This window comes from Chondrus crispus, genomic scaffold (assembly GCF_000350225.1).
Source record: "Chondrus crispus Stackhouse genomic scaffold, scaffold_444, whole genome shotgun sequence".
Lineage (NCBI taxonomy): Eukaryota > Rhodophyta > Florideophyceae > Gigartinales > Gigartinaceae > Chondrus > Chondrus crispus.
In genome coordinates this window covers 1-25,251 of record NW_005179345.1, presented here as the reverse complement: position 1 = coordinate 25,251, position 25,251 = coordinate 1, and the positions used below count along the sequence as shown (strand labels likewise).

At 49.4% G+C, this 25,251-nt stretch overlaps 3 protein-coding genes across 3 annotated transcripts; 2 read left to right on the top strand and 1 right to left on the bottom strand.

Annotated features, from left to right (window-relative positions):
- The first annotated feature begins 1,171 nt into the window (after nt 1-1,171).
- On the top strand, nt 1,172-1,516 carry CHC_T00000091001 (hypothetical protein). Its single transcript, XM_005718926.1, has one exon. The coding sequence runs from the start codon at nt 1,172-1,174 to the stop codon at nt 1,514-1,516; it is 345 nt and encodes a 114-aa protein (XP_005718983.1).
- A 4,350-nt stretch (nt 1,517-5,866) lies between these two features.
- CHC_T00000090001 (hypothetical protein) lies at nt 5,867-6,379 on the top strand. Its single transcript, XM_005718925.1, has one exon. The coding sequence runs from the start codon at nt 5,867-5,869 to the stop codon at nt 6,377-6,379; it is 513 nt and encodes a 170-aa protein (XP_005718982.1).
- Nucleotides 6,380-6,394: 15 nt separating this feature from the next.
- On the bottom strand, nt 6,395-6,505 carry CHC_T00000089001 (hypothetical protein). The gene has a single exon (XM_005718924.1). The coding sequence runs from the start codon at nt 6,503-6,505 to the stop codon at nt 6,395-6,397; it is 111 nt and encodes a 36-aa protein (XP_005718981.1).
- Between the last annotated feature and the right edge of the window lie 18,746 nt (nt 6,506-25,251).

Sequence of the window (25,251 nt, the reverse complement as noted above, 5' to 3'; positions counted from 1 at the left end):
CCGACCACTCACCACGCGCCGCGCGCACACTTGTCCGCCAGAGATTCGCAAGTGACCCGGAATTCTTCCAAAAATCCGCCGCGAGTTAGTTTAGCACAATCTCCCTCCACCTCCGCCAGCCACCTCATCCGCCACCCCACGACTCACGACCGACTTCATCATTTGCATACAAGTATTTTACTCCCCTCCTCAGCGGATTAAAACATGCAAACCTATTCGTTTTCACTTACCCTCCTCTGCCCCCACCCCGCACCCACCTCGCACCCACCCCGCACCCACCCCGCACCCACCCCGCACCCACCCGCCCCGCTCTTCTTCGAAAACTGGCCAACTTTCACCATGCCGCGCCGCCACCTCGGTCGCAAGTGCGGCCCGACGCCCACCGCCCCCCCCGTCAAGCGTTCCCCCGTGCAGCGCTCCCCCGTGCAGCGCTCCCCCGTGCAGCGCGCACCCCCGCTCGCCGCGCCCAATCCCGACCCCCACGTCGCAGGCCTCGAGGACTGGATGACCTACGCCAGGGATAACCCGTTCGTCGTTGAGTTTAACGCCCCGCCGAACGCGCCCCAAAATCCTTCCATCATGCCCGGCCTGCAGAATAGACAGGCCGCGTAGGCCATCACCTCGCCTTGTACAATGCCTTTGTGAATAAATTGTTGACTAATGTGCAGAATTGCGGGCCATCATGTTTTCGGTGTGCTGTCGTGGTGGGATGGGCGCATCGAAACATCGGTTGGTCCTTTCGCGCAAGGACGAGGGCAACGTCTCGTTCAGAGCTCTGTATCGTCTTTCAGTCTACGAGGTGCTTGCCGTGTTTTTAACCTTTTGCACACAAGTACGTTGTGAGGTACCGGGCTGGTAAGGATACAGTACCGACTTTACCCCAGGAAACCCACGGCCAGGCCTCATTCTTTGTAGCCACCACACCTGTCATGTATCCGCGGTGATGCTTAGCTACAGCTCGATTGACAGACCAGGCCACTGGGGCATGGTCAACGAGTCTTGCAGCTACCGTTGTGAAGGCTCATGAATAATTCGTCTCATTGAAATACTGCCCCGGTTTGAGAAGCTCCACGCAACACAATTTCCGCCTAAGCCGACAAGATCTTCTGCTTCGGTCTACGAAACAGGGCCTCCCCACGAGGCTTGATTAGACTTTCAGCTGACCATCAGGATGGAAACGCAGCCTCGTACCGTAGATCTTCGGATGGCTGTATCCTGTACACAGACTTGCCAACGCGTGCCAACGCACAGTACCAAGGGTACCCTTGGTACGTGCCCAGTACCCTTTCAAGGGTACATAAAGTACAGCGCAGCACAGAATCACCGATCCCTCTCAGATTGCTCCATATACACGTGGACACCTATGTTGACGTGTAAACGGCACTGGTGTGTGTGCTCAGATTTTGATCTTGGACACCACCAACGTCCTTTCAAAACGCACGGTGGAGATTCACTCTCCCCTCGAAACCGAAACGGTTTCTGGAAAACATCCGCCATGCACTCTCCGTTTCTGTGACGCGTGAATTGGAATTCATCGTTGCAGTTAAACTTCTTACGAAAGCAGCATCAAGGGGGGCGGACATGTGCTCAGCATGCGAAGCCCCACCTCGGTTCCATCGATGACGTCGGGTCATGTACAGTATGTATCCTGAGTTTATAATAAGTTACGGTGGGGGTGATTGGAAACTGTGCTTGCAATGCAGTCAGATGCATTTATTGCAGAAACTCGGAGGATTGAACCGAGAGTAATAGCAGAATGGGCCTGCTATACGATCAGCTCTGTAGGTTGCGGTCTTTAACAATACGAGCCTCAACAGCTGGCAGGAGTAGTTAGAAAGGACGAATCGCTTTTTTGGTTCGGAACGCGCGGAGAAAAGGTTCCAGCTTGAGACTCGAAAAAGGCCAGGTGCAGAAGCACCCTCATATTCACTGCGGCTACAGAGGGAGCGTGTCCCTGCCCGTCCCACGTGCAGAACCACATCGCTCGACGAAGTCCATGCTCAACTAGCAGCATGTTGATATTTTTCAAAATAGTTTTTGAAGTGGCATTCTGCTCGCCTCAGAAAGAGACCGCGCGCTCTTGCAACTGCAGAAGCTGAATTAGAACAATTTGTCCGCAGGCGAGTGCGTAGATGCGCTCGATTGACCGGGAGCACGTGATGTTTGTTTCTTTTTCGCCATCGAATTCAACTGTTTGGTGCGATACAGCGCCATGTGTATGCGTCGGTGGGTATTTCTGGTTTGATGCTGACAGAGCCCGTCCCAACACAGCATATCGCTGTACCAGCCAAGCCATCACTCCCAATGCTAAGAGCCGTGAGGCGGTAGTGCGGTGCTCTGCTCCCAAAGTCGAACGCCCGCCCGAGCATTCTCGAAAAAGTACAGTGCAGTACGTATGATACGTGTGGGCAGCGAATACACGTAACACGACACGATGCCGGCGTCACAAGAGGCCGTTTGTTGAGTCACCCGGCAAGTCTAAACAACTCCCACGTCTCGTCGTGCCAGGACAGACTCCCGGCCGCTCTGCAGTCTCTTGGCAGTTTGGGTCTGACACAAGGGGAGATTAGAGTGAAAGAAGGACGGAATTGATGATGGTACTGTAACATGTTTCAACGCATTGCACAGAAGCTGGATTTGCAATTGATGATGTGTCAGCAAGTCCTCAACTTAGAACGTCTAACGAGCGCACATGCTTTTACCGAACTGTTCAATGCAGTCTGAATCTGTAATAATAGAACTGCTTTAACGTACACCTACCGCCCTCATATGACCGCAATTTGGGTTTACTGTATAAATTTAAACTTTGCAGGCTGGCGGGAAGAACTGTCGTGCTGCAACGTATTTCTTCCTAGCACCTCGAAGTTTTCAACGAGTCGTTTACACGAGAGGGAAGAGAGGACGCGACTATTTTAGATGCTGTACCCTTGGGTACTGCGCCCAACAGTATTACTGTGCTAGGAAATTTCTGAAGACATGGGACGACGGCAAACAACACGTCCGGTGGGTTAATGTAAAGCATTATCACAAGCGAAATTGGGGAGGCTGGCCTCTTCTTGTTTGGTTCATTCCAAGACAGCGATTGCTTCGTATGGGACACTTGTGAAAACTGCTTGAAGCGCTGACCAGCCTGCCAACGGTGTGGATTTGGCTTGAAGACCAATACTGCGTTGTGCTGCATAGCCGATTAACTTATCAAGATTTCTCTCGAGTTAGAACCGGCCCTCAGAGAATGTCTACAAGATACGAACGTCGGTGGCCTGCGCTCGGACGGAATGGAAAACCTCATCCCCTCCTCGCCGAAAAAAGCGATCCGGCACAGCGCCAGTGCAAAGGACGTTTTCCTGACACCGCGCCGTGGAGCGCCCTACGACTGTTGACACAAACGGCACTGGACATTTTTTTTTGCGGTACAGCGTACGTACTGGACACGTACTCATCACGGGGTGATTGCAATTCGCAGAAGCCGGGCAGAAACACGAAGAGATGGTCATTTGTCGATCTAAAACGCTCGTGCCGTTTAACAATGCTTCGCGTATGTTGCCGTTCCAGGTTGGGCACGGGCGTTCTCACTTGGCATCGAGCGTACGTATCAGTCTCATAGCGTACGCATCAGCAAGCCTCAGGGTTATCCATCCGCGCTTTGCATCGCGAGCGTCGTCGTTTTGCTCCGTGCTATTACTGTACGTCCGTCTGATGTGACGACTGTGAATTCTTGTCAGAAAATTTGTCAGCTTTCCGCTTATTTTCTGTAAGCCTTTGACAAGGCGGTGGCGGTGAAACGGCAGCCGAACGGGCTTGTCTCAAGTTTCACCGTTCTGGTTTTATGGAACATGACTAGCTGTTCCGATGGGGTGCACAGTTTGAGAAGATCAACAATGCCTTACAATAGGCCAGGGGATGCGGTACAGTACGACAAGTGGATGTCGACACTACGGTATTGTCACAGTTCATGAGGGAGCGTTTGCACAATAGTATTGTGCAAACGCTCCCTCATGAAACTCGGGATTCATGATTACCCTCGAAGATATTTTCTCAACGTCTTAAATCTCAAGATCAAGACAAGACCCAAAGCTTTATGGGGAGCACGCCATGAGCTGATACAGTATCTAGCCAGACCTGCTGCAAAGTTTTGAGCTGAGAGCGCAGTGAGGCTGCAGCTTTTCCTTGCTATTGAGGAAGGTTGTCTTTTTCAACAGTTTCGGTTACAGTGCAGCATTGTACAGAACGCTCACCCCTTACAAGAGAGCAATGGAGGTGCTTCAATCGACCCTGCATCGTGGTCGGCTCTACTGTTTGTAAATTACACAGCAAAGCCCTCTTCGCAGGGGAAGGTGGTCCTTGATAAACTTTACAAGTGATGCGCGATCGCTGTGGCATTGGTAAAGTCTTCGCGGTCGTGTAAGTTGTTGCCCTTGGACGTGGCAGCATGATAACACAGAAAATGTTGCACTAGACTTTCCGCTGCCTGGCGGCACGAAGGTGAATACAGTATGGGTGAGAGTAAGTACCGTAAGACGAAATCTAGATTAGATACGGCACCTCCCAAGGATTTGAGTCTTGATATGTGCTCATACTGTGCTTCAAGAAATACTTGCGTAAAGATCCAAAACGAGAGTCAGGTTTGCCCAATCAGATCACGGGCAGGGGAGATTTGAGAACGTTGCGAGCACTCAACCATTTCCATGAAAGTGATTGGAACCCGTCATTCCCACAACGCGCAGGCGCAGTGTGATACTGAATCAATATACAATAATCGTTCATTTCCTGCTTTCCCCCCGTCACATTGCGGTACTCCATACTTACTTCTTTACTTGCTGACACTGACAAGATACCCTCTTTTCATATCCAGAACGCGTAAGTTAGGTATTCGTCCAAGGCGCCCCGGCACTCATAGGAGGTCATCAACTCCCTTCAATGCCCCGCCATTCCACTATCGATTATCCTTACAGGACCACTCCCTGCCCCTTCCCAGCTGTCTTACGAACATGGAACCAACACCTCCATACAGCTTGACCTCGCCTGCCCCCTCGCTCCTCTGCTTCAAAGCAGGCATTCAATAACGTTTAAAACTCTCTTCCCTCTTTCCCTCACGCGCCGTCGAATACTTTTGTTGAAGCAACTTCGAAGTCCCTTCAGCGTCGTCTTTTTCTTTGGTAAATTTGCGTTTTGCCCCGCTGTACCAAGGCATGTAGTTCCGTTCACCACCCCCGTGGCGTCACACCATTGTACCGTACAGAACTGCGTAGTATTCCCTCCACTAAAGATACACAACTGTACATGACTTACTCCTTTAAAGGCGAATGAAAGTACAAATCTTGATTGGGGGATCGCCCTCACGCACGCTTTCCAAGCCCCGCAACTCATACTGTACACCGGTGCGGGGGTTTTTGTAACCATGTCTTACACATTTGTACGGGCCAAACGCCCCCAACATTAATATCTCAGTCGCAACTTCACGGTCATCCTCTCGGGTCGCCCTCTTCCTTCTACTGCGTGAACGTTCCACTGTGCTGACGCCGCGTTTTATCCTACAGAACTGCACTGCACACTAACTACGGTTTCTGACATGAACATTTTTGATGCATCTACAAGCCTTTCGTAAGTCATACTTAGCCAAGTGACTCTTTCTTGATCTCATACCACACGAGCCCCCACCGTCTTCTAAGATATGCACCTCCCCGTCGTCATTTAGGTTTTCCTTACCAAGAGTATAAAAAGGAAGGAGTCTGCAACGAGGCTCATAGTTGCCCGCCCGATACACAACTCCCGCATCTCGCAGTCATCTTTCTCTACCGCCTTCACCAACCTCGCCCCTTGCACCCTACTACTTTTGCTCCCCCGCCCTCAGAAAGACACCACCAAAATGACTACACCGACCCAAGAAAACGATGTGGAACAACAGCAGGAAACCAGCTGCTTCGGCTCTAAGAAGGATAAGGTTCAGTACGGAACCGGCAAGTCAATCATTGTTGAATTTCGCGACTTTATCTTCGGCGGCAACCTGATCCGCATCGCAGTAGCCTTCGTCCTTGCTCTCTCCATCGAGAGGTTGGTCACGAGCTTCGTCTCTTCTTTCGTGACACCGATCCTTGGAGTCATCGGGGATACTAACTTCGAGGACTTAAAGTTCACAATCCGGCAGTCTAATTTCGTCTACGGCCTGTTTTTGGACGCATTAATATCGTTCATCATCATAGCACTAGTCCTGTTCTTCTGCCTCATCCTACCGACGCAAAGGTATGGTGGTCGCTGCGTGCCTGCATGGATCATGCGCAAGTGCCCGTATTGCTTCCAGGACATGCCTGCCATTGGCACCAAGTGCCCTAGTTGCTGCAGCTCAGTAGAAGCGGTTCCAATTGGACAGAAGATGACTTAAGTACCCTGATTCAAATCAGAGAACGGAAGTTGCGAGTGGTGTGTAGAGTTGCGTAATACGAAATTTGGAAAAGTGGACATCGTGAAAATATGCCAGATGTGGTGTTGTTTCGGACCACGTGGCCATCAGTCTTTGCTCGCTTTGTAGGGCGCTCAATAAAAACTAGCACTTAGCGAGACCTGAGCGAAGTCCCGAGACCTGAGCGAAGTCCACGGTTTTGCTAGAAGCGTTTCGTTCCAGTCTCTATGCTTTACTATACTATACCTCGCGAAATGTCGCTAGCTGAAAGGCCACCATCGCACCTGATGTATGGATGTGGGTCGCCAGTCTCCGTTTGGTGGGTGGCAGCGGCGTTGATCACACAACACTCATTACTTGCCTGTGCCGATATTCTCCTGGAAACCAGTACTACTGCTGTACAGTGCCATTGACAAAGGATAAAGATATGTAATCGATGCATGTCGATACAGATTCCCCCAGGCTCGGGCTTCCCAACATGAATCCTTCCCCATTTTCGTCGGAAGATTCAGCAGAGCTAGGTCGGCTGCATCTCAGAGCCTGTGTTATCACGGCAGGCAGAGCTGAAGACAAACAGCAGCCGAGTCTCGAAAACCAGAGTCACCAGACTGTAAAGTAGTTACATCTCAAATGCGGTTGGCAGCAACATCGATACTGCATCTAACTTCAAAACATTTTTTTGAACATCATATCCATGCGTTCTTGGCGGTTTTACAAGGACGAATGGACCAGGGTCCGATCTGGCGCAGTGCGGTTCACCAGTAGACGCTATCCAGGCAGGTGGGACACGCCAAAAGACTCTCCGTATCGCGTCGTCAGTCCTCGACCGCGTCTCGGGACGGGTGCGGGCGGTTCCGCGGTGCATGTGAAGCAGTTTGTAAAAAGGACGAGGAGACGATGACGGGGTGCAACGTCGTAATACTGGGGTCGCAGATTGATTGAGATCTACGAAAGAGTAGATGCCAAAGAGAGCTGGAAGGAGTTCCGCCACAGCTCTGCGCTCTGGGGACTGAAGCTCGGGAAAGGACGGAGACAAAATCGTAGGAGGAGATGGTGCAGTGCTGAGTTTGGTAGGGCATGGGGAAGACGTAGACACAAGCTCTTGTCTGATTCAGAACCAAACTCTTTCACGTTCAAGAATGCAAAACCGCAAACTCTTGTTCCCCGTGCCACACCATGCCCCATTTTTTTTTACTGTTCTGAGAAGGATACGTTCGTGCATCCCAGCAGAGAAAGCAGAGCAGAAGCAAATTTGCAGCAACGCAAAAAAATATTGAAGGCCATGGCTGACATCTATACCAAACTCAGAGGCTGGGATGTGATGAATCCCTGTCGGGGTTACTTCTACTGCTGCGAAAAGACAAAGACACACTGCCTTCGGTATTGCAACTGTCTTGCACTGCTGGCGAGAATGGCTCCGAGAGAGAACTGTGCATAAATCTATGACCTGCGAGTATTGTGCATTGAGCCGGGAACGCACTTTTGATGGCCTGCGCTTCACTGACCTCGTACCATGCCCATCTTTGTGGCCTTCCGGCTGCACTTTCGAGCTTTACGTGAGAAAGACGACAGTCCGCGGTTCAGAAAGCTTCTACCAGAAAGCTTGTACAGCAATGCTTCTTACGAGAGCGCATGCATCTTATTTTGAGACGCAGGACTTGAAGCCAACTCCACGGAAATATGACCTCAAAATCGACGAGCACTGTGGAATTTGCCACTAAAATGAGATATTCGAGGGAAAACTGCCGACGACCGGCAGTTCCTTTACTGTACGAGAGTCGGTGAACGACTCTATGCGTACGGTATGTGTTTTCCCTGTGACCTCCCCCAACGTCCGTTACTCGGAATCATCGGGGGCACTTATATACTCACTACAGAGAGGGAAATTACTAGAGTATCTTGTCCTTACAGCGCGTGGAGAAAACCACGCGCCAATCAACTTCTGCTGTTTTCACACTGGCACTTTCTTAAAAAGTGGAACAAGATACTCCATTTTGACGTCACGTTTTGACGTTCGATAGTTTCTGAAACAGACTCGATAGAACAGGCATGGTGATAGCTTAATTCCGAATAATCCCCTGTTTCACCTTGAGTGCATTGTGGCCGGATCTTAAAACCTTAATCAGTGATGTCCCAGCCTTCGTCTTCGTAAGTCCATCTGCAACCATGTCTTCCGATGCAACTAGACTAATGTTTGATATTTCCTGGCGATTGTAGGCTTGACGAGCAGCAGCAATATCGATGAGGAGTCTTCGTTCGGTTGTTTTAGATTCCTTTGTAATAGTGTCGAAAACTTGTTTACAGTCGGTTAAAACGTACAGCGGGATCTTTCTGGCATACATACGCTCCAGATCATGCCTTACCATAAACGAACGATCGAAACCATCTGCCAAGACAAATATCTCTCCTCCCATTATCGATCTGACAACTCTTCTTGACGTTTTGCTTGAGAAGTCGATAATATGAGCGCAGGTGTTCGCTTCGCGTAGCATAATTACGAACCCAAGTTGTGAGCTGCAATCCAAATTGGTACCAAAGGCGGCGTCCGCATAGACACGAATCTGCAATGTCTCGATATTTAGCGGATCGAAACTCAAATGTAAAGGCTCTCTTTTTAGGTACTTGATGCATACATTGAATGCCTTGATATGCCCCCTTTTGAATGCTTTCTCTGTGACTTGTGCTGCTTTATTTACGTAGCAAGCGATGTCTGGCCTCGTGTGGGTGATCCAGGCTAGTGCCGCACGAGCGCTACAAAAGTGCTCGAACGTTGCATCTTCAGGTAACATCTCAATCCTCTGGATGTGGTCGGGTTGATGGATTCGAACACTACCACCAGGCGTAGATTCGATTTGCACGCCATAAAATGTGGCCTTATGCCACTTTCTTGGCCTCAGGTCGAATTTCTGCAGTGTAGCTTCGGTGAGGCGTTGGAAAGCGTCGTTACCACAAAGTAGTCCATCGTCTACTAGCATTTCTATTAGTCCAGAAGCATCTTCTTCATCTGCTTCAGTCTTAAGATACAGAGAGGAGTCACCTGTGAGCAGTTACATGCCTAGATCGCTCTCGGCATGCTTGTCCACCGTCACATTCCAGTAATCACCCGCATCAGTGGTCCCGTATATCGGCTTGATCAGCTTCAACACTTGGCGCGCATTGAGAGAGAGTAAGGGGGCATCTGCTGGTTTCGGTTGAAGGTAGAGCTCACGCGAAAGATATTCATCATTTTGTGTATATGCTTGGGTGACGTCGTGACTGAAGATTCGAAACCTTTTCGACGCAGCAAAGGATGCAATCATTCGAACCGAGCTTTGTCTTAGTGAGGTAACATTGTGGATTATGTAGTCCTTTTTTCTATCTGAGAAACCTTGAGCAACGAAGCTCGCTTTCAGGGTCTCACGTTCAGAGCCAGCGTTCTTCAATGTGAGGACGAAGCGACCGCCTAGCACATTTGCATTCTCCGGAAGGTCCTTCTTTGGCATCCTAACCCAAACACCGCGATCTTCCAAGCCTCTCACTTTTTTCTTCATGGCTGATAAGAAGGCAGCGTTCTTAGATCGAGGATCGGATGATTCAATAACCTCCGTTAGGAATGTGGCGAACTCCATATAAAATTCGTCAGGAGATATTGCGTTGTCCTCAGACGGTTATGAGAATAGATCCTTTAACGGATCGCGAAGGGACTCTATCCATGCATTTGATGCCTCTGCTGGCGACAGACCCTTTCTTATGGTATTATTGCTCGGTTTGTACACACTGCGTTCGGTAGTGCTTGGCGTTTCGTTATGCATTGGACGCAAGTACGGCCTCAATTTGTCGATAGACATTTGCGTTGTACGTCCTTGGGAATTGATGAACACTGACTTGTCTCTCACGTCGAGCACATGAAATGGTCCAATCCATTTGTTCACGGGAGATTCTTTGAAGACAAGCACTTCAGAGCCTATGCTGATATCGCGGTTGGTGGCAGCCGGAACATTTGATCTCAACGCTGTGCTAAGCCGGCTACGGGCAACCTCTTTAGACATATCCTTTCGTGCTGTCTGCATGGCATTCATGCGCTGGACTTGGCCAGGTAGCTGGACAGATCCTGGAAGAAGGATTCTTGGCACAACTCCAAACACCAGAAGGTTTGGTACCAAACCCTTTGGTACCAAACCCTTTGGTCCTGCGGTATAATTCATGGCTTTTGTAGCTAGTCTTATTGCGTCTTTCATTGGTATATCAGGAAACTCATCGCGTATCTTGAAAAATACGACGCAGGTAGTGGTGATACCTCTCTCCGACGCCCAGGCTGTTGTGGCTTTCGACACCCGAAAGCGAAGCTGAACTCCCTCCATGCTCGTGTAGGACGAGAATCTGCGAGAGCGGAACTGGGGGCCTTGATCTGCGTTTATCTCAAGCGCGTGACCGATGTAGGGAACGACCCAGTGCGACAAGTATGTGCTCCACAACTCATCGACAATCTGTTTCGGGAGGAAAGCAGCTGCAATGAAATTAGTGTCCTTGTCCACCATGTAGTGTAACCCCCCGCTGGGGCTTTTTACTTAGATTAGATCAACAACGGATCTAGTGCTGCAGAGCCCGATGCTGTACAGTACCACTGCACGTGGCCACGTGTGTACCCCTCGGGTACAGGGCACACGCGTGCACACGTGTACATGTGTATCGCGCGGGACGGAAGCGCGCGCACACACGTGTACTGTCAGCCCCGATGGCTGACAATATTACAGTACGGTCCGAACTGTACTACAGTAGTCCACTACAGTACTTCGGTACTGTAGAGTTGTAGATTGTTTTGTATATTAAATATGGAGCGGACCGGCGGCGGTGGAAGAGGACAAGCACGGACTTGTCACCCACCGACCGTCAAAGTCCGACTTCCCGCTTATTCTAGGGTAGCGCTCGCTAACTACCTTAGAGCGGCACCGAACGGGGTTGAGGACGCGCGCGGTACGCCCACGAGCCGGCTCCGCCTCCGCCCGTCGGTACTGGATCGTTACCCAGTACCGCGCCGTGGCGTCGAGGCGTCGAACCGCTCGCGCGTACCGGCGTCCTCCCCGTTCCAGCTCTACCACGCTACCCGGGCCCACTGCCCGGTGCCGTTAGCTGGTGTCCCGCTTCACCCCGTCTTCCCGATCGACAAGGGTCTCGGTCGAACTGCACATACACCCCTATCGCTGGGGGTGTGTATGCTACACACCATATGCAACACTGCCTTCCCCTCGAGGAACATAATGTCCATACAAACGCATCTATTGAACACGACATCATCGGCCTGAAGAGCGGTTCTGAATCTGCTCGGAGCGGCCATGTTTCTCTGACAAACGTCACATTCCGATGCGACCCTCTCCAGTTCTTTAAGATCAGATGGAGTTGTACTCGCATTGTCGGCCCGCTTTAGCATTGCGTAGAGGCGTCTTGAATCTGGATGGAAGAAGTGCTTGTGCAGCTTCAACAGTTCCTCTGATGTGTAGAATGTGCCGTAGTCCCATTCAAGATATAGATGTCCCAGTTTCCGCGTTAAAGAAAATGACCAAGCGCGGATCTTCTATTCGAGTAAATCATTTGCCGCATTAACGATCATCTTGTACTCGTCGAGAAAGTCTAGGCCGAAGAGTAGCGGGACGTCTACATCAACCACTTCGATGTTCGGGCATAGAACGTGCGTTCCATTGATGGGAATCCTTATCTCAACACGACCAAGTCCGGTCGGACACAGGAAGGTCAAATTTATGATAAATTTAATAAAAGCAATGATGTGGCTATTTTTGGGGCCAAAAAATGCTGGATTTTTGCCAGCAATGAACGGTGGTCCGTGCTTCATTGGTTCGCGAGCAGCAATCTTTTGCCAAGTTATAAACCGTTCTCATTTAGCACGGGGATGAGGGGCGTGTCTGGTTCCGGGCAGTCACTGAACCAGAATGTTTTGCTGGAGTGCCAGAGTTGTAACGTAAATGTTTTTGATACCTCGATGTAGCAAAGTGATTTGCTATTCCCCTGCCTAAAAACGCAGCGCTTGGCCGTGATATCTTTAATCTTCACGTGATCAAACCAGAATAAAGAATAAGCTCATGCTTACCTGCGCTAGTACCAGACGCGTGCTTGGACCCTTTCACGTTTTTCCAATTCATCGAATCCTTTCTCCCCATCCGTTTCCCTTTCCTTCCCGACTTTGCTCATCCTGTGTTCCTACTGAGGCGCCATGACCCCGCGAAGAAGGTCTGGGAAGAAACCCGCTCCGTCACGCAATCAGCGAGGCCGCTCATCTGGAAAGTCTAACAGCAGAGCGCCTGGAGCCCAGGTTCCCGCGGAACGCCAGTCATCCCCTCGTGTTGCGGCCAAAGCTACTCCCGCGGCAGCTAGACAGGAAACCCGTCGGGTTTCAAGTAATACGGTCAGGACGCGCCGAGGCAGTCCGCTATCTGACACGTGCTCGCTTCCCGTTCGAAGTCAGGGAAGCGGCCCGTCCGATGCAGCACATTCGCGTTCGGGCAATCGCAAGCGCGGCATTGGCTCGTCTCCGAGTGAAGACTTTTCCCGTTTGCTCGGGGATGGAGATCAAAGGGAGGAAGATGAACACCCAGAACGCAAACGGGCGAAGCGTCGGTTGCTCGAGCTCCATCGACGCGAGCCAGAGGAGGACGTCGACGACATTGTGCAGGCTAGTGCAGCAGAGATGGACGAAGTCGCCCAAACTCAAGTTGTGGAAGACGTCATCGTTCCCACGCGTCGTGAGTCCGTGCCAGGTTCCTTGCCGAGTCAGCCAGGGGGCTCCCATTTCTCTCGAGAATTTGAGGAAGACTCTAACCACGGAGTACTTCGTGTCATGCGGGAACTGCATGCTCGTTTGGAGAAGCAGCTTGCCATTGAAAAGAGGGAAATTCTTGGTGCAATCAAGGCTGTATCTTCTCGTGTCTCCACTTTAGAGAGGACTTTATCACGCTGCCAGGACGCTGTCAACATTGTTCTTCTGAATTCTGCACTGCCGAAGACGGGAAAAGGAGCCGATAAGGCCTCTTTGATCGACCTCCTCAGGCCTATGGAGGACATATTTGGAGGGAAATTGATGTGCATTATCTTTACAAGAGCGCTGATAAATTACACCATGAGAGTTCTTCCTCAGAGAAAGGAAGCGAAGAAATCTTTTGAAGGTGGGAGTCGTGACTCACAATCTGAGAAGCTTCGCTTGGACGTCAATAGTTCCGAAGTGTTGGGGTTCGGACTTTTACTTGTCGAGGTCCTTTTGTGGAAAAGGGACCCAAGCGAGGAGAAAACCGAGGAGCTGCTGAGTACGAAGCAAGCTCGTCAGTATCTTGTCCTGCGAAAGGCTTAGGGAAAGAGCTTGATTGCAAATGCAATGGACAACCCGAGTATTGGGACGAAGTCACTCGAAAAGGTACATCCGAACATCCGCGCGAAGCTGAAGACCGCTGAGAAACCTTTTTGGCTGAGGCAGGGCTACATAAAAATGATCACAGTCGAGTCTTTTTTCAACGAAGAATTTGCTTCAACGGCCATCAAGAAGGCCCGGCGTGTGGCTCGGCGTCGAAGCGATAAGATGGGGGAAGATGAGCCAGTTGGATTCATCAAGGAAGAAGAAATTAGGGTTGAGATCGTTCGCCGCGTTTTCAAGATGGGTAATCAGTTTATGAACAAGCCCAGGGAGCTTGGGCGGAAGTCCTTCTTTCAAAACTTCTCATATGTTTTCCAAAGTGAAGTGGGAGTCTCATTCCAGTATGAGAATCCGCCCCGCCCGCACATGAACCTCCAAGATATCCCAGACCGAATCTGTCGTACTGCTATGAAGTTGGCCGCTGAGTTGAACACCATGAATGGGATAGCGTAGAAGAAGCTGCTTTCTGAAAGTGAACCCTTCATATTCATCGCTACGTATGATGTTGAGACGAAAGACAAGGATGGAAGGAAGGAGACTCGAGAAATTGTTATCCGAATCAATGCCATGCACTTTGCCTTGAAGTTCTTGGTTGCTTTTACCAGGTGCGGCAGTGATGAAGACCTGCATTCAATATCCAAGGAATCCTTTCGTGTGATTCACATGACTGCTGTCCTGTTCCGGGAGGCCATGCTGATGAAGGTGATTGAGTCGAGGGGTGCATTTTTTTTGGAAACGAGCAGATGTTGCATGAAGCGGATAGCCAGGATAACCATAATGATCCACGGCGGTCGCAACTGAGATCACTCTATTCAGAACTTTTGACGGAAGGACAGGGAGAAAGGCGGGGTGAGCTTCCACAGCAACTCTCCAGTATTATGAAGGAGAAGCTGGTGATGTCCGTGGATATGTACAACTCCGTACACGATCCCCCGGTCCGATCAGGTTCACATCACGAGGATAATGATGATCTGAGCGTGGTGGACGGTGACGATGAAATCCAGACGAATCAAGTCGAAGACGATGACGATGTATTCATAGTCCAAGACTTCGATTTATAAGGGGTCGTATTTCATGTGATAGTGATACTTCTTAGTTCATCGAAGTGGTAAATAAGTAAAGCGGGAGACTACTGTAGCATGAATGAATTGAGTTTACTTAAAGAGGTCCAGAATTTTGGCAACATTGATGAATTGCCTCACATGCGCAGAGTCTTTGATAGAGAGGAAAGGCATGTGCACTTGAAGTACTCCTAGTACGTCGCTGCGATTTACATCAGCAAATACAGATTGACAAGGACTGGATTGAAGATTCCATCGCAGGTAGAACGACTGCTTCCGGTCGGATGGTCCGCTGACCACGTTTTTAGCACCCACTACCTTCGAAATGCGTTCTTGAAAGTGGAGCTCAGATAGTCTTATGGCTTCCAGTGGATGGGAGTAGGTCTTCTCTATGGAATCCCAAGTGCAATCCCGACGAAATACAACGTGCCGTTGTTCATCCTCGTGATCCCTCATAACAGCAAACGAATCTCCAATTGTCATATAGCACCGGTCAAAAAGATATTTGGTGTTGGGACCGGCCATACAGCCTATCAATCTAGCAGACACGCAATTTTCGGTACCATTTTCCAGCCTCTTTGCGATTATCAGGTCTCTGACAACTTGCAGTGATGCTGCTCCGAGTGCTTCTGACAGGTCTAAGAAGCTCCTGAAGTATATACTCGTCTCCTTCACAACTGATTTCCTGCACATATAATCTTCCGGAAGAATAGAAACCTTTGTTCGTAGCTGAGCTTTGACTCTTTCGGATATGGAATCAAACTGGAGCAATGTGCAGTCTGCTCGCGCCTTTAAATGAGTCTTGCATAAACCATTTCGTCCCACGAGTCATTTCACCCGGGGTAGGACGTGTCGGCGTCTTGAGTTACCAATGCTCAAGACGCAACGAAATAAACTTAAGAGGAATATTGAAGCCCCCAGCAGAAGTGAGGAGCGGGTTCTGAGTCCATAGAGCAGTCGTAATAGAGGATTGCTGTCCTTTCACTACTTCCTCAAGATACTGAAGGCGTCTGAAAATGGCATTTAGCTCGCGTGTATCTTTGATTGTCTTCTGGTCAAGTGACACATTCGCCGTATGGTTGAGCTTCCTGCATTTTTCTACCATGGAACTACCTGCAGTATAGTCGATATCATCTGGATCTATCGCTACGCTTGTCATGCCTGAGCTTGCGGTGATGTCCAATCGCACGGATGTATCTTTGAGTCTCCAGCTAAACTTTTGTCCATCTTGTACAAACTCGTTTCCCTCCTTGAAATTCACCTTGCTTTTACATGCCCTGAATCCAAACGCAGCCTTGTATTAAATAGTCCCGTTGAGCACCTCTCCACGATCGTCATGAAGGTAGTTGAGACTAATGGCTGTTGCTGGGAACCATGCCTTACTTTCTTCTTCGTTCTCCAAGGTATAGTAGACCTCTATATCACTCCCGAATTGGAGGCCATTGAAAAGATCTGATACCATTATCAACCGGTGAGTGGTATCGTCCTCTGTTAATTTACCTTGGACAGTGATACTTGAGAAACCTTTGTTTGAAATATATACCGAAGACTGAAGAGTTGGGGTAACCATTCGAACGTAGTCAGTATGTACATATATATATCATTAATGTGAAATAACCATTTTTGTAACGGTCACATTTATGGATCACAGCTCCGCTCAGAGTCTAAGTCCCATAGGACTTGCACGTGCACGTTTCCAGTAGGGCATGGGCTACAAATCTACCTGCTTCTTCCAGTCCAGAATGCTTTTCCATTCAGTCATGTGTCATTGAATAACTGTCCTTTTAATCATATTTGCCACAGTCTGGAATGCTTTGACAGTAACTCAGGTGTCATTGAATGACTGTTCTTTTAATCACAGTTGCCACAGTCCGGAAGGCTTTGGCTGTAACTCATGTCTCATTGAATGACTGTTCTTGTAATCATAGTTGCCACACTGGTAAGTGCAACAGGCCTATGATAAAATGACCCTCAACGCTCCCCCTCTTTATAAATGAAATAGGAGAAAACGCGTGGGTCCCGGTGTGGCAGCGGGCGCCGTGCAGGGCTATTTCGGTGGTCTGCTGGGTTTCGCATTGCAATCTCACCAATTGATCTGATGCTACTTAGTGTTACCGTTACTTTAAGCTTTTAACTGATGTAGAAAGGAGTCACTATCTATCTGAGTAAACGTGGTCGTTTTTGGAGACTCCTTTATATATCAGTGAGCAGTTCTGGATTGGTGACTGAGACGATGTGGATGTATTCATTCCCCTACCTCTTCTATCTCCCCTGGACAATATCTAAAGGAAAATAAGCCAGTTGTTCCCTTTCAAGAGGAGTATGAAGCTGCTTTATGCTATATAGACATATTGTTATTGAAAAAGGGAGCAAAACCAGCGCTGAAATCCCTTTAGCGGTTCGAGTGAAGCTTTACTTCGTGGAATCTGTGTACGTGTACGCTAGAGTACAACGTGGTCTAGTACAACATCTCATATTGGAAGTGGATTAATCAAGGATACAAGAAGATTTACTTGTGCAATGAAGATAGAAGTGTCACCACAGAGTGATGATGACACTGTTCTCGCTATTGAAAGTATGAACTACCCAGTACCTATGCTTGGATGTAGTCCTCCTCAGTGCCCTTCAACTATGAATCACTGTCGCCACTAGAATCACTTGAGTGGTAATCAGAAGAAGAGCTCCAGACCGAATTCTCCTTCGGACGCTCCGAGTTACTGTAGGGGCCAGTCTGCGGAGAGATGCCCTCCGCGGAAAGCCCGTTGTGAAAGTGAGGGGTAAAGGACGGATTCCCGTGAACTGAATCCAGCAGCTTCTGTCCTCTAGGAACGAAGTATAGATGATAGCGAACCACGTGACCATCCTTCTTTGCAGAGCCAAGTCCAATCTGAGACGTCGCCCCGGGTGATATGCTATCCTCGTACGAAGCACCAGCATGTGAGAGATCTCTTCTTCCAATGAAGACAGAGTTCGGTGGAACGTGGACCTTCTTCACCTGCACACCCATGGAAATGTGTCTCTGGGCTATTAAATCCTTCACTGTGAAGTGATGAGAGAACGGACGAACCCAAAGGGGGAATCCATTTTCACCAGAACAAATAAAGAAGGATCCAGGATTCCTTGCGTATTCCAGGTTTCCATTCTTAGATTTTCCAACGCCAAAGTCTGTATGGAAGGACTGCCGAGGACAACCTTTCTCCGTCAGCAAGAAGCGACCCCTAGACTTCGGAACAGCCATCTCCGAAGTGCCCTTTTCAGGGTCCACGAGTCGAAGTGCAGCAGCAATTTGCACCCGGCGGACGTCTATCATAGCGCGATTCCTTGCCCCCCACACTGTATCGGCATTTTGTTCGACCTCGGACGAAACACCTGCTAGCTTGGTGATGTAGCGTCCGATGCCCTTATTTCGGTGTTTTCTATCTGTCTCGGGATCTACGTTGAAGATGGGGCTCCACACTTTGCGACTTGCTTCATCCTTCATCGCATTTTCGCCAGGGAATATTTCTTCGTAGTATTCTATGATCTCTTCAATGACGTCCCCTCCATGGAGAGGGGCTACGAAAGCGAGGTTAGATGGCACACCACTGTCACTTCCGAAACCTTCAAGAATGACGAAGCCCTTCTCCCGCAGCTCAGTCGCCTTGGCCAGGAAGTATTCAGTAGCGACGTTGTCTAATTCCATGGCTGCGGCCCAAAGAGCCTGTTCCTCCTTGTACTTCACGGCCGTATTAGGACTCGGACCCGTGGACGGCAGCGCTTTCATGAACACGTTGGACTTCGTCCACCCGAGTTCCTTGTGTCGAATAGCTGCGGCTTGATTGTACACGGCATGATGAATTCGCACCAAGTCCATCCTTTCGACCAGGCAATTCGCTCGGTGACTAACCGGTATGCACAAAGAACGAAGCCAAGGAGTTTGATGCGTTATCGGATTCCCTTTCGGCCACTGACTCGGCGGAAGTAAGGCGTAGTTAACCCAATCCGGGTTCTTCGAAACATTCCATACGGCATATTCGTGTGCCCCGATCGGGAGTAGACCTGGAAGAATGTCATCGAACTCCCCGACGTCATCTTCTCTTGTCATATCACTTTCGACAGCGGGCGGTAAATCCGGTATCCTCAATTCCTCTTCCTTCTCTTCAAAGGCAGTGTTGAGGGCACGGATGTTCTTAGTTGACTGGATAGCATCTTCCCCTCGTTTTTTCTTTCCTGTTCTCTTCAAAGGTAGCTGCAGGGAAATCGTCAATGGATTAGTTTTAATCCTTTGGCGAATCCCTCCCCGAACTGTTACGGATGAGGCCTATGAGGGGAACCCAGGCCCTTGCGCGTGACGAGGCGGCTGAGACGTATCAACTTGAGACGTAGTCGTTTGAGGTACTTGGCGTGAGGTACCTTGAGAGATAGGCGCGTCAGCTCGCTTAGAAAGCTCTTTAGGTGGAGCTAGAGCTTTCACGAGCTTTTTGCGGAGCATATTGAGACGCTTGTCTTGGTCAAAACGCTGCCCAGCTTCATTAACTCCACTCCTGAAACTCTTCATCTGCCTTGCCACAAAGTCATCAATCCGCATCTTGATGTTTCTGCCGACCTCAATCTCCATTTCCAAGACGCTTTGCAACTCCTTCTCGTACGTGCTGGCAATGCTGCAAAGCTCCTCATAAATTTCAGCAAAGGCTTCAAAGAAAGCATTCTTGTACTCAGTGAAAGCACCGCGCTTCTTTCTCCTTTTCTTCTGACGCTTGAAGTTCATCGGTTTGTCCGTCTCCACCTCGCGCAAGAAGACAACGACACAATGAAATACCAAGAAGGATGCCAGACCTATGCAGGGTGAAAAGCCGACGGTTGCTAAGGTGCGTGATACCGATAGTCCTGGTCGTATCGCAGAGGCTTTTGGTGGTGTCGTAGTCTATATCGTACTCCACAAGTCGTAGTGCCAAGTGCGCATATCGAGAGTACTGCTTAGCCCCCAGCGGACCAAGCACTTTAAGCTTCATTAGTGCGCCTGTGACACCTGCGACAGTCATCACAGTACGCTGATTCTGCATATCCAACCGGTTCTTCATCATTCGAACAGCCGCTATAGTTGCGTGAATGGAATCTGTGAAGTTTGAGAACCGGATCTTGGACGAGGTGTCGTTGAGTAGAGCACCGATGCCTAGTTTTTCCAAGTCTGAAACGGGTTAACCATCCTTCCTGTACCGCACCTGTGCATCGATCCATTCGAACTCCTTTTCCTTTTGCAAGTCAGTAGCCTTGGCCTTATTCATGCCAGTGACACGATGCTGACCGTCGCAAATTAGGGGTTCCATCATCGGCTCATCTAACCCATCGTCTCTCTGCCTCAGCATCGTAGAGCGGTCGAAGACCATGTCTTCTGGCATGGCCACAGAGATTGCTCCAGCCGCTTTCAGCAGCCCGTTTTTGAGAAGACTCTCGGTAATTGATTCAACATGTCTTTCATCAACCTCCCGAAGAGTTTCTTCCACGATTCTGATGTTACTGACTAAGGCCCGGACGTGATGCTGCCCGTACTTGCTCACATCCACTTCAGGGATTTCTGGGGCAAAAGACTCGTCTATTTCGATGCAGTTGTCGAGAGTAGCAACTCTCGTTTCCTTCACAAACCGGATGTCATCATCAACATTAACAACGTCCATTGGCGAACTGCTGTTGTCAGAGTCTCGTCTAGAAGAATCCGCACGAGGTGATTTCGGTGCATCTGCTTCCATTCTGATTTTTCCACATGCATCTGAAACGACCGCTGAAACGATGTGTTTCGCCGTGTCCGATTGTTGCTCTTCACCTTTTAATAAACTTAATCTCTTTTGAACGGACATAGGGGTCTGAGCAGTCTTTTCAACATTAGAAGTTTTCTTGGTAGTGGGAGTGGAGACCGTTCCCTCCATTTCCGACACAACCCCCTTGGCCATCATGAAACTGCCCAAGGGTATCGCGCCCATATGTCGACAATCTCTCCGAGTGCCTTGGGACAGTGTTGCTCCTCATTGGCCGGGAAAGGGTACGGATAGGGGATGTTCTTACGATTGTCGTCTATATGGACTTCGTAAACCAGAACGAGTTCTTGCGAACTTTTTCCCAGTCCCCGATGTCTGCAAGGTCGAAAGTTCGGGGTGGCATCTGGCCCTCGGCACCGAGGGTGATATGCGCAGTTCCCACTCGAACTAGAGCACCGAACCCTTCATGCCCCTCCGGCGTTGCCTGATCTCGTTTGATTTTGAAGTCATGGGCAAGGAGGGTCACTTCTGCATCTGCTACAAGTTCATTGGACTGAAGTTCTTCAAGGGAGCGAACCTTTTTTCCAGTTGCACGGCTAGAACCACGCACACGCCCACGACCACGACCTCTTCGTCCCTTTCTAATTCCGCGCTTGGGTGTAGGCATGGTAAAAACCTTGATTTATCACTTGTGATACTTCGATGGGGACAGGAATGAATAGCAGTAAGAGGAGCGGAACAAAGGTGCACGCTTATGTATACATAAGCGGTAGATACAATTCCACATATTGGAGAGCAGCATACCATGGTATGCTGCTCTCCAATATGAGGAATTGTATCTACCCTAATCAGATATCGACCTATTTCAAGTGCAGTCCGCCGACTCTGGAGGACTATCTATTGCATGAGGATTAACGTCGGGTTCTCAATCCTCGGCCACCCGGGCAAAGCGAAACGGAGCGGTCCGCAGCCCCGCAGGGAGCCCCGAGCGAGCAGAAAACCGGCGGACAGAGTAGGCGAAAAGATATTTTTCTTTAGTAAACAACATTGAAATGGGGGCTCAGAAGCCATTTCTTTACTTCTTGTTAAGGGCCTCTGTCAGGAGCTTGTACATAGCTAATTGTAGCTCTTGCATCTTTTCACGCTCCTGACGTCGCTCCTCGCGCTTGCGCTCATGCTCCGTGCGGTCCAACTCGCTGCGCTCGCGCTCAAACTGTAGCTTCCCGCGGTGGAGCTGAATGGGCGCAAGGTCTGCGTCCGGCAGGTTTGAGCTGAACGCAGCCATGTCGATTGAAGGGGCAGCTCGCACAGATCTTGCTCTCTATTTCTTCCTTGCGGATCCGGTTTCTTCTGCTTCTGAGCCGCTTTCGGAATCGCTCAGCTTTCTCTTTGTCGCGGAGGCGATAAGCGCCTTTCCAATGCGATCCTTCTCTTCATCGCGCTCGCGCTGCGCGGTCTTCTCAGCAGCTTTGGTAGCCAACACGTCGTCCCGAGCTTGTCGCATGTCCATCAGCAACTCGTCTACCTCTCCACCTCCGATGCAAGACACGCGACGTTTGCAGCTATTCCGCTTGTCGAATTGGTCCTGAATGCGCTTGTATCTGTCGCACACGCTTTTCCGTGTTACCATCTCATGCATAGCCGCACTGCCATTGATCTTACCTGCTGCTTCTGGATATTTGCCTGGCGTCTCACCAAACGCTGCAAAATGCGCGCTGGCAGCAGCGACTTCTCGCACGATCACGAGGTCCTCCTCAGTTGAGAACCTTGATTGACGCCCGGCCTTGCTTTTACCGGTACTAGCTTCATCGGCAGTACCCTTAGGGGAGGAGGGAATGACTTCGGACATTTGGAGAAGGGAGCAGGTGCAGCTGATGGGTGAGATGAAGATGACGTTGAGTACAGTTGGAGCGAACTGAGTAAATAATTGCTCACAAGAATTGCAGTCACAGTTTCTCTAACGGCTCACTTTTCTGCAATTATCGTCACGACCGAATTGCATAATTCTGCAAATATTTACAGGTGTCACACGTATTTCAGAATTTTGCCATTATAATTGCAGAATTGTCTAGGCGTAAACTCTCTAATATGTACAAGATTTGTTTCAAAATTTGTTTCGAAATTTAAATGATCTCGGTACCACACAGGAATGTCAAATGAGCCTATCTGAGGCAATAAAAAATTTGCGCAAATATTTTGGTCCGGGCCAGCAAAAAATGTGTCATAAATGTAGCAACGCTTGCTGATTTCATGTCGCGATTTTGCACATTTTTTACCAATGACGCCATTGGCTAGAAAGCAGCATAGTTATGGCACAGCGGCTCTACCTGGCCCGTGGCGGTAGATGGTTGGCTGGAGCTGCACACGGAGTAGGTCTTGCAGGGCCAAACTTTGTAACATTGAGGTAATGATGAGACGATGATCACCGCTGCATCTGCGCAGCCACCGACGACTACGTTTTGCTGCTCCAGGGCAATGACAACATGTGTCCATTCGCAGCCCCAATGCAGCACTAGACGTAATGCCGCAACCTACTCTCAGTCAATGAAATGTTAGTCCAGTGCCTTTCTTGCAAAGGTAATGTCACCCCGCTGGTCCAGAAACGGTCCCATCTTGAAGGATGAAACCGATAGCAGTTCTAGCGGCGTTCACATCACATTTATTTGTAGCAACTAAAAAGTATTGTTACGGCTACATACACTACATCTACCCCGTCCAAATACCGAAATACCGCGGCAGTGGTTCATTGCGCTTCCGTTAAATACAATAATCAACGCCAAGAAACATAACAGGAGAAGTCGGTTACGGTCACATTACATGTACTGATGGCTTACTTGATCCTGAGTTAGACGATGGGCGAGTTGACCTGCAGTGAGACAAGGAACGCTGTGAGGATTGGTCAGAACAGTTCTTCGACACTTTCAATGTGTTAGAGAATGTGCGAACGTACGATAAAGCTTTGTAGCTAATCTCAAAACGGTATTGCCTAGAGAAAGCGCTCACTTATCCAACGTGTGCAGCGCACTCGTGTCTCCACATGAGATTTCAACCGAACACGCAACTCGCCGAAATGAAACTGTCAGAAAAGAGGATGCCCGGTGGATCAGGATTGTTCAGAAGTGGCGTCACTTACTGTGCATGAGATTTCAACCGAACACGCAACTCGCCGAAATGAAACTGTCAGAAAAGAGGATGCCCGGTGGATCAGGATTGTTCAGAAGTGGCGTCACTTACTGTGCATGAGATTTCAACCGAACACGCAACTCGCCGAAATGAAACTGTCAGAAAAGAGGATGCCCGGTGGGTCACGATTGTGGCAGAAGTGGTGTCACTTACTGTGCATGAGATTTCAACCGAACACGCAACTCGCAGAAATGAAACTGTCAGAAAAGAGGATTCGTGGTGGGTCAGGATTGTGGCAGAAGTGGCGTCACTTACTGTGCATGAGATTTCAACCGAGCACGCAACTCGCCGAAATGAAACTGTCAGAAAAGAGGATGCCCGGTGGATCAGGATTGTTCAGAAGTGGCGTCACTTACTGTGCATGAGATTTCAACCGAACACGCATCTCGCCGAAATGAAACTGTCAGAAAAGAAGATGTGTGGTGGGTCAGGACTGCAGACGAGGGGCGTGCAGAGAGTTGGATCTGGTCCTGGAACTATATATGCAGTAGGCGGTAGTTTGATATATCAAACTACCGCCTTTTCTGAGTTCGAGCAGGGCATCTGAGTGAAAATCAGTTACATTTTCATGGGCACGTGTCAATAGCAGAATATAGGTTCTGAAATCTCAATTTGAAATTACCGAATTCGGTATGGCATGGTTGCCCTTAATGACAGCCATCCATTGAGCTTTTTTCGTGCGGTGTCACATCAAAATGCGAGTAGGAGCATCTCATTCTTACCGTTTCTATTCATTGAACCAAGCTTTAATATTAACGGCACAACCGTATGCATCGCCAAATGTAACAAAAGACCTTCTTTCGTCTGTAGAGCAGTAAGCTTGCTGAAGTCTTGTTAATGCCGAGGTCCATGCCAAACTTCACTGCAGCCCCACTTCCAGTGGCAAACCTGGTCGCAACCGTCACAGATGGGGCGTCAAAGCAAGAGTCGTTGGGTTCTTAAAAATGCGGAACTTATGCAAAGCGTTCCGAAGATGTTGCATCACAAGGGACTACTTCAGATGGGCACGCACCATCTTCTTCTGAACCTCAGCTTGAAAGACATCGAAAAAGAGCAGGGCCATGTAGGCAACTGTCTACAAAGCCAGCAAAACGTCCAGGGAATGGATTCAAATTACTAGACCGTCAATCAGAATCCTATGCTTCCCTTTTGAAAGACGGGCTTTTAAGCGACGTCCAAGAAAAACAAGGCGTGATGCATGACGGCGTGGAGGCATTTCCATTAAGTCCTCACTCCGAACGAAATGACACGCTCCGTTGTGAAGAAAGCGAACGAATTTCTGGATTAGAAATTGGATTGAGCGTTGAGCAGGATGTTGTCTACGAAGCTGAAGGGTGCGAAGAGCTGATAGACAGCATGTTCGACGGTGCTTCTGGTGGAATTTGATTGACCTGGACAAATATTGCATCACTGATAAGAGCAACTGGGAGCACACGTCTCAGCGAGACTGCGTATCAGACACTTGCTAACTTTAGGAACTGG